The 9,778-nt window shown below is 41.1% G+C and overlaps 1 protein-coding gene across 1 annotated transcript; it reads right to left on the bottom strand.

Moving 5' to 3' along the window:
• Window positions 1–881: 881 nt before the first annotated feature.
• Window positions 882–8,037, bottom strand: LOC114353122 (protein FAM13A). The gene is made up of 8 exons (XM_028304956.1): window positions 7,738–8,037; window positions 6,576–6,756; window positions 5,977–6,197; window positions 5,128–5,409; window positions 4,557–4,784; window positions 3,668–3,781; window positions 2,966–3,154; window positions 882–2,095 (listed from the first exon to the last, which is right to left on the bottom strand). The coding sequence occupies exons 1-8, from the start codon at window positions 8,035–8,037 to the stop codon at window positions 1,922–1,924; spliced, it is 1,689 nt and encodes a 562-aa protein (XP_028160757.1). The 3' UTR covers window positions 882–1,921.
• Between the last annotated feature and the right edge of the window lie 1,741 nt (window positions 8,038–9,778).

Genomic DNA, 9,778 nt, shown 5'->3' with positions numbered 1-9,778 from the left:
GCAATTACCCTATTTCCTTTCATGTTACAGTTCTATATATCTTATCACAACAACGCATCCAGTGAGTGAGTAATGTCACAACACAATCTCGGTGAAACGAAATTCAATAATTCAATTAATTCCTCACAACTCACAAAACATAAAGGCGGCACGATTTGTTAAATTCCGCACATTCCAAAATCACCAAGTCTAATTTCATTAGTGGAAGGAAACTTTTAACATTTCCTCACTTTGCTCCATATTTCACCATATTTTCGTGACGTCATAGTTCACGAAGTGGTCCTGGATAAATCATGTAAAATACTTACCTTAATAGCATTTTAGGTACCTATCTCTTTCAATTCTGGTAAAAATCCTGTGGCAACTAATATAATTTGATGATTATGAATCAAAAGTAATGCTGGGTCTAATTTTACGCGATCTTAATATTATTACAATGATTCGCCATAATAATAAGCGCCAATATTTTATGCATAGGTACCTACGTCACAAATATTTATAAGATTGAATGCTACACAAATAACACTACATATAAAATATTTACAAAAATAATTAACAAAACAAAAAACATACAATTAACATTAAATGTTAATATGTACTTAAAAGAATGGACCTGTGGTAACTTAAAAGGAAGACAAAACTTTTCAATAAAGTGTAAAGCCAGATGTTTTAGAATATATCTACAATATTAACTTAAATTTTATTAAATAATAGGTACACATAAAGTTTAGAAATCAATTTGATGCAAGGTACCCCTTTGCACACGAGTGTAACTCGCGCTTGGCATCTTGATCTGTATCATTTCTAGTATTTCCAAGAAATCATTGATTCCTATTTACTCATCCCCTTTTTCATCCTTTTAAGGTTTTACATTCGTAATAATAAGGCTTATGTCCTTTTCTAAGGTCCAATCTTTGGAGTTTAGACAAAATCAATAATTCGTCAAAATTCATTCCGTGGCGTGAAAAGGTTTAGACAGAGTTACTAGATAGCTGTTAGTTAAGTAGGCCTATTTATTTATACAGTTTACACAAATATTGAATAGTTAATTACAAAACTTGAATAGGTCTCCATATTGATAGACAAAATTCACAAATCAATTCATTTCAGAAGTTAAGATTTTACACAAACTGGCGTAAGTTTGTGTAAAATCTTAACTTTTGACTAAAGATAAGATTAAACTAGTTACTAAAATTTGTCAAATCCAGTAATACTTACAAGTATTTGAAAGAATCCAATGTGTAAATTGGGTAGTATGTATAATATGTCAAGGGCAGTGAAGTAATAACACCGTTCCAAAAACTTCCAAGATCAGTAAGAAATAGATAATAATTCTTATAATATCATCAACATATTTTATAAACTAGTAGGTATGCACTGGTAAATAAAGAGAAAGTAATAGATATATAGTTTCGCGCAAGGTTGCTCAAATTTTTGATTGGCCTTATGCGTATTTACCGTAACTCTACATATAAATTAATATCTTGGTACCCACTACTGTACCCCTTACTTATTTAGTTATTAAATTTTTGTAGTAATTTTTATATTCGTATAAAAGTACGAACAATAAGCCTTGAAGGTATAGTTCTACTCAAATTGTACAATACATTATTGTATAGATCAACAACATTTGGCACTATACAATTTTGCGTATAAATCATATTCGAACCTTAACTACAAGTTCTATGTATTTTTTTATCTGTTTGCAAATTGGTAACTAAATCTGTTGTTAGAAATTCTACAACATTTATATTCATCTGATTTAAGATGGCCTTAAAATGTAAAATTATCAATAACATTTACGGTTTTGTAGAAAGTTCTATACAGGTAGTTGGTTGTGGATTTACTACAGCAGGCGGAGACTCCTTGGTTTTAAATGAAAGTGTATCAGTAGTTATACTGCTTTCTAATTTAGTATAACTTATCCCAAAGCTTTTTGTTTGTTGATGAGAGCGTTCAGCAGTTTGATTCTAGCTTTGACGGCTTTATAGCGAAGATATTCTTCCTCCTTCCCCTTTTTGTCATCCCTCTGAACCTTCCTGCTGTTCTGCAGTTCAAAACTCACCTCGTACTCTTTGATGTTGCGACGAAGTACCTGAAAAAGATAAAATTAGACGTTTTAATTCAGTTAAGGCTACTGAGAAAGCACTATTTCTTTTAACTTTTCTATTAAATACATCGCAAAGTTTTAGGAAACTATGTTACTTGATATTTTACAATAAGATACAAATGTGCTACTAAAAAGATAATATGATGCACCATGGTCTTTGCTTAGATCTAATACAATCTCCTTCAGGGTTCAGTTTTCTGACCTCTATTATTTATTCTACTCGTATGGTTAAATCCCCCCATTGATTCCACAATTAAAGAATAAACTCAAATATTGAAGAAAATATAAATTAATGGGGCAACATGTTCGGCAGTGGACGTCCTATGGCTGAGATGATGATGATGATGAATGGGACCCAAAAATTGTAGGATATTAACCGATTGAGTCCCAGACGGCATTAATTAATGTCATAACAATTGATTTATCTATTGTGTCGAGATTCGCGGAGCTTGAAGGATTAACTAAGGGTGGATTCGACCAAACGAGTAAAATATTAATCTCAGAATAAACTTGTCATTTTGACATGAAGATTATGTAAAGAATGAAAAGTTATCCGACGATAGTAAAATCAGCCCTAAAGGGAAAACAAATTAACCGACATAGCTCGCAGAATTGCCAAACTTGAGTACAATGGGCAGGACACATAGTTCGTAGAGCTGGGGGGCTTAGTGTGAGTTTATATCAAACATCGTCACTAGTGAGCGCGTAAAAAATGACATTAAATCTCGAATACTTTCAAAAACTAAAATTTTCATGGATTTAGGATGAAATGGACTCTTGGACATGGACTAAGCCCTCTGATCGCAACTGGGGCAGAGAAGTTCTCGCGTGGAGAATTATGGATAAAAAACTTACGCATTTCTGCAGCTTGGCTTCGCTGAGGGCGCGGGCCAGGTCTTCGAGGCCGAGGCAGTGCAGGCCCTCGTTGGAGGGCGTGGCCTCCTCGCTGGTGGTGCCGGACTGCGCTGATGACGTCGACGAGGGAACCTCCTCGCCGATGCCGTCGCGGGTCGGCGGCGACTGCAGCGGTGTTTCTATGGTGTCCTGGAAGTGATTTATTATTATTATTGCTCAGTTGTTTCAAGCACCTATTGAATTTTCAGTTTGATAGTTGTGTTTTAGTCTCTGTCCTTTGAAAACTGTAGTGATTACCAACGGCTTAATCTTGGCGCCCAACGTGGGGTTTAACGTTTCTAACCCTAGGAAACGTCATCTCATTTGAATTTGTTTGTCAAAATTTGTCAAACTCACCGGTTAAAGTTATAGTTACGGTTAAATATATGGCCATACAATTCAGCCTTAAATAAGATGAATTCACGAGCGTGGTTGTCGTTTTAATAATTTTCTCTATTCAAATTAGAATGTACTATCTGACAGCTTGAGCATAACGTTTTGTTACTTTTGGTGGTATGAGATAGAAGTCGGAAGCAATCAGATCGTAGATCTCATCCAGAGTGAAACACTGATTAAATAACCGTCACCGGACTACAGTCGCTGCAACTGCCTAATTTTCCAATTTTCACACACTTTCAAAGTAGGTGGTTACACTAAACGTACCTGAGAGGAATCGGATGGTTTCTCCTGCGAGTCGCTGGAGCTGTCGACGCTGGAGTTGAACAGCATCGGCTCGTGCTCGTGGATGGTGGCCAGCTCGCCGTTGGCGCCGATCACCTGGAACAGTAAGTAACTTATTAACCACCACAAACATACCCTGTATTGGCCAGATATGACCAGGGCCGGTTGGTAGATCAAGGCTACTAACTACACACATTTTCGTTTTATTTATTCATCGTTCATCAGACTTACAGCATCGCCTACAGATGGCTACGCCGAGCCACGATCAGCGGAATGCGCGCGATGGAGACGCTTCCAAACCAAGCAGGACCTTCTGCACGCACAGCTTCTCGGAAGACCGATGGCATTCGAGGTCAGGCGAGCCACAGCTACTATCAGCGCAACGATAAGTTCATACTACAGCATCAGACCTAGAGATGACTAAGGCCCTCTTCAAGGCTCTATATCGCTTGTAGAAGTCGCAGCGCCTTGGTTTATAATGCTGGGAACACTACACAGATCAGTTTCATTATTCCTTTGACTCACCGCATCAGGCCTGGAGATGGCTAAGGCTCGCTTCACAGCTCTGTACCGCTCGTAGAGGTGCCTCGCGGCCCCACGGTCTGTAGAATGTGCGGGAGGCCGGCCCCGGGACGCTTCCAGACGAAGCAGGACCTTCTGCACGCACAGCTTCTCGGAAGACCGATGGCATTCGAGGTCAGGCGAGCCACAGCTACTATCAGCGCAACGTTAAGTTCATACTTACAGCATAAGACCTAGTGATGACTAAGGCCCTCTTTAAGGCTCTATATCGCTTGTAGAAGTCGCAGCGCTTTGATTTATAATGCTGGGAACACTACACAGATCAGTTTCATTAATTCGTTTGACTCACCGCATCAGGCCTGGAGATGGCTAAGGCTCGCTTCACAGCTCTGTACCGCTCGTAGAGGTGCCTCGCGGCCCCACGGTCTGCGGAATGTGCGGGTGGCCGGCCCCGGGACGCTTCCAGGCGAAGCAGGACCTTCTGCACGCATAGCTTCTCTGCCGCCAGCTGGGAGGCGGTCCAGGTGTTCTCGGGGACCGTCGAGCGGCCCCCCGCTTGGCGACAACCCTCGAGCCACTGGTAAACATACTAACACGTTTATCTGGGAATCATTGAAGTATAATGTCGGCCGTTTGGTGTAGTGGTTCAGAACGGACTACTATGCCGAGAGGTCCCGGGTTTGATTCCCGGCTGGGCAGAAATTGAAATGATGAATTTTAATTTCTGTGATGGGTCTGGGTGTTACTATGTATAATATGTATGTATTTACAAAAAAAAAGTATTTAAGTATGTTTATATCCGTTGTCTAGTACTCATAGTACAAGCTTTGCTTAGTTTGGAACTAGAAGCGTACTGTAAAATGTCCAATGATATTTATTATTTATTTATTTATTCTAAGAATCTATGTAGTGTAACTCACCTCTTCTATATCTCTCACGACTTCAGTCATAGGCTTATCGCTCTTCAGCACTGCGTCAAGTTTGTCGTCTCTCTCTTTCTGTTGCTTAGCTGCTTGCACTTTGAGGGCATATTCCACCGGGTCTGATTTGATGCAGCGCTTCTCTGCCTGCAGCCTGCGAAGGGATTCGTTCATGCGGAGCATCTGCACGTCGGTTATGCGGTCGCTAGGGGTTAAAGCGTGGCCATTCTTCGCTTCGTATTCGCTTTCGTATTTGGAGATGCTTTTTTTGAGGACGGAGATCTGGAAAATGGAAATTGGATAAGGTTATTTAAGGTATTGAGCAAAAGATCTTACTCAAATACACCATTGATCGGTACCATTATACCGTTTGGTAGCTTTCTCAGTCTATAGAGCTTGTGGGCACGTGGAAAAGTGTGTCTGATAAATTTACCACTGAACATGTCACTGTACAAAGAAGACTCGATAGGCGAGCTTATGCCATGAGGTAGAACATCTCGCTGTAAATATTTTAGTTAGTTTTTCTATGGTCATTTAAAGTTTTTTTCTATCTATGATAGATCTAATCTCAACAAAAATTTGGACGAATGAGCATGGTTTCTCAAAGATTGCTAAAAAGGGACTATTCCCAACTCTCGTTCCGACCGCTGCAACTCCTGTGTAGCCAGTATAAAAAACCCAACCAGTGAAGATCAAGTTTGTCCCGGGGAAAACATTGTACTCGCAATGAAATTAATCAGACGAACATACGAGGAGTCCGAAGTTAAGGTTCGACTTCCCTGCAGTGCAAAGTGGATGACAGGTGACAAAACAATGGTTTCTATATTAGAAGTTATTTAAAAATCATACCTTCTTGTTGATCTTCTCCAGCCGTTTCTCGGGGCAGGGCTGGTCGCGGCGCGTGAAGGGCCGTGGGGCCACGGAGCGCTCGTCGCGGCGGGCCCGCTCGGCGGCGGCGGCCCGCGCGCTCACCGACAGCTCGCCGTCTTCGGGCCCCTCGACGCTGACCGTGCGGCCCACCTGGCGTTGGAGAGCGCCCGCGTCCAATGTTTCTGGCTCATCGGATAGTGCTGGAACGATAATTAGAATTATTAGTTCAATTCCTGTGTGTAGGAAGATTTTATTTATAAATCATCACTTGTCTTGATTTGTTGTATTAAGCCAGTTCAATAAAAAGCCAGCTAATAAAATCCCAGAATTCGTTACATTTGAGCCGTTGCTGGGTAGGGTTATTTCATCATTGTACTATTCTCGCATCTTCTGGGTTGAAACCACAGATTGGCTTTAGGTGACGTCATTGGCGTCAGATACCGATCTAACGGACCGATTGATTCAAGTACATACTAATATTTTGACCAAGAGACAGGTATCTCTAATTCGTAAGAGTCCAACTCCAATGGATACGGAGGCGTTAATTTCTGGTTACAGTAAGGTAGGTAGGTACTCACTTTGCGTTTTCTGTAGCTGTGCGTAGTCAAAAGGCGTGGGGGTGCTGCACCGAGTCTCTTCGGATGTCGTGAAGCATTCGTTCTCCTTGGGATGTTTCGGGATGCGTGCGGGTGCCCGTCGCCGCTTGCCGCCATATTGCGGGCGACGCGCGCGCGAGAGCCTCTCGGCTCGTCGCTCTGACTGGAATTGAGGAAACCACCTTTAAAAACGATTAACTGGTTGTAACCGGTAACTGGTGAACCGAAGATATCATAAAGGTAGCAAGAAAGCGCTGGACGCAGGCCGCTACCAACCGGGCAATATGGAGAGCATTGAGGGAGGCCTATGTTCAGCAGTGGACTATGGATGATGATGAACTGGTTGTAAGTTAATGTTTGATTAGCTGATGACGAGACAGTTTCAGTTTTGTTGAAGGATTAAGGTGTCTATCTATCAATAACAGCCTTTGGGGTTTGTCTTAGAACATAGGCCTCCTCTTCAACCTTCCATTGACTTCTGTCCCTGGCCACTTGCATCCAGTTTACTCCGGCTTGTTGCCGGATGTTATCAGTCCACCGTTTAGGCGGTCTTCCTCTGCCGCGGGTGTTCACTCCGCTCTAGGGTCTTTCTGACCCAGCGATCGTGGCGTGGTTCATCCGTGCAAGGTAAGGTATAATGGCCTTCAAAGCCTTGAGCTACTTCCCCGAGGGTGCATGACTGTCCTTGCTCGCCATGGCAGTGCATTGGCCTCACAAGGCAAAATATTTGCATAATAGAAAACTGCATCAAATAATTATAGCAGCCAAGGACTAAAGCATCGTCAATGGAGAGATTTAATTTTAGCTATTTAAAGCCCTTTACTACGATTATCCAAGAATAGATATCAAAGAAAAATCATAGTGCAATATTCATTCTAGCTTGAGTGCAGCGTAAATTGGATTAGGCTTATAGCACTTGAAAATCCACGAACTGAAAGTATGTGTCCTTTCAGTTCAGCATCCATAAAGGAAAGTAAGTAGTAATTTCCTATGTGTATTGTATTATGTTTTTAAGAAGACTTGATACGACCACCACAAAAAAACAGCGTGAAAGGAATATAGCACATAGCATTTATCTCTACAAACTTGAACTCACCGCTAAGCTAAAATTCTAAGATCTACAGTGATGGCAGATGCAGCATACCTCAAGGCGATTGCAGTCATGTAGAGGTGGTGGCGGCGGCGGCGGTGGCGTCCGCTCCTCGCTGTGCGGCCGTCGCTCTTTGCGCTCGTGCGTGCAGCCCGAATCTCTGCGCTCGCGCCGCTTGCGGGCCTCCCGCTCGCACTCGGGCGCCGCCATATCTTCCGTCTCCTTCTCGCGCTCCTCCCGCTCGCAGCACTGCGCACGGCACCCGATTACAACGCGCTGCTCGCTCGGGCACTCTCTTTCGTGCCCGTAGATAGATAGATAGATAGATAGATAGATATTTATTTGCATCACCATAATGTAACATAGGATAGATAAGGCTTAAAGCTAAATAGATCATTATGGACCCTGTCGGGCACTGCAATTAGAAGAGAGGAGGATCTACTTTTAATTTATCACAATTTGGACTTNGCCGACAATTTTGTGATTTTTTATTTAAGTAGGTAATCTATGTTTCAAATATTAATTATTTATTTGTTTAACTTCTTAGTTGGTTAGTGAATTGGCTATTTCGAAGAATTTACAAGGAGATTTAAATAAGAAGATAGCAATACTACAGTTCACACTAAAAAGAGAGGTAGGGCCACAGAAAGCGAGATAGATATAAGTAGGTATTTGACTCAAGTTTTGTTCCAACTTTGCCCTCCACTTTTATCTTTAGCTTCATGCCAATCACAGATAATAAAACGTGGGAATATAAATATGGCCGCTTGTCAAATTTCGCGCGCTTTCAGGAAAAAGTTTTAGCACAGATAACTTAGCGTGGGGATACAAATATGGCAGCTTAACGTGTCAAAATTCGCGCGCTTTTGATAAAAAGTTTTAGCGATGGGACATGGCCACTTGTCAAAATTGGCGCGTTTTTGTGAAAAGTTTTAAAAGTGTGGTTAGTTATAGCGCAGTAGAGGCTTTGAAACAGTTCTAAAATTAAGTGCCAATACAAAATCATTAAGCAAAATCTACTTATGTAAAGTTTTTCGTTGCTACCTATTTCATTCAAAGAATCCTCTTTAATCATTTCTACACAAACTGAAATGCTTCATTAATCGTACGTTGAGACCAGATGCAATATTGCAGATGTTTATTATTACGAGAAAATAATTTAAACACAATGTGTAATGCATTTTTTAGCGTCGATCAAAGTCTTCGATGTTTTCCTTAGTAACAGAATGTTTAATTAACAAATCGAGGTTAAAAGAAGATACGAGGTTCTAACGAATTACGAAAAGATTGCACAAGATATTGTTTCTTTTACTCACTTCTACAAGTTACACTTGGAGAATGTTCGAAGGAATTTCACTACCTAATTTCACCAGCCTTCCATCACCGGGGAACCAGACGCAGGTTAGAGTACCATCCCTACATTGTCGACATTCCACCAGCTCGCACTAAGCGTTTCGATAACTCTTATAATGCAAACAGCTAGGGACTGGAATTCGCAGCCTGCTGCTGTCTTTCCCGATCACTATGCGGGCCTTTTCAAAGCGAGAGTGAATAGGCACTTACAGCGCAGATGTACCATCCTAGACTGCATCTCATTTAACACCTGGTGCGATTGTTTTCAAATACCTGCCTAGGCTTGTTATGCATAAAAAAATGTCAACAGCTCTTGAATGCCTCACCTGATGGAAAGTAATGATCAGCCGAGATTTACCCCGAATCCTCGATCACAGAAGAACTGGCTATCTTATTTATTATCTACCTCCAACTTTTGCTAAAACTGGAAATCGAACCTAGGACCTCTGAGTCTCTCCTCTGGGATCAATTTGAAATCCTATTAAAACTCTAACAACTGATTAAAAAAATCTGTGATATTTTTAAACGTCTATTAATAAAGATAGTTTTTATAAAGTATTTAGGAATTTTCTCTCTTCTTTGTGAAAAACTCGAGAGACTTGGCAAGAGATACGTTGTGGCCAGTTCAGTGCTGATTAATGGAGGTAATAAACTTAGNCATACAATGACCACCGAAAAAGGCGGGATTGAAAGAATAAACTAAATGACACCAAATGTCAAATAAAAAAAAAACCAAGGCAAG

This window comes from Ostrinia furnacalis, unplaced genomic scaffold (assembly GCF_004193835.3).
Source record: "Ostrinia furnacalis isolate ACB-3 unplaced genomic scaffold, ASM419383v2 OfSCF1627, whole genome shotgun sequence".
Classification (NCBI taxonomy): domain Eukaryota; kingdom Metazoa; phylum Arthropoda; class Insecta; order Lepidoptera; family Crambidae; genus Ostrinia; species Ostrinia furnacalis.
Note: the sequence above shows the minus strand (reverse complement) of the source record. Positions and strands in the feature narration are given on the sequence as shown.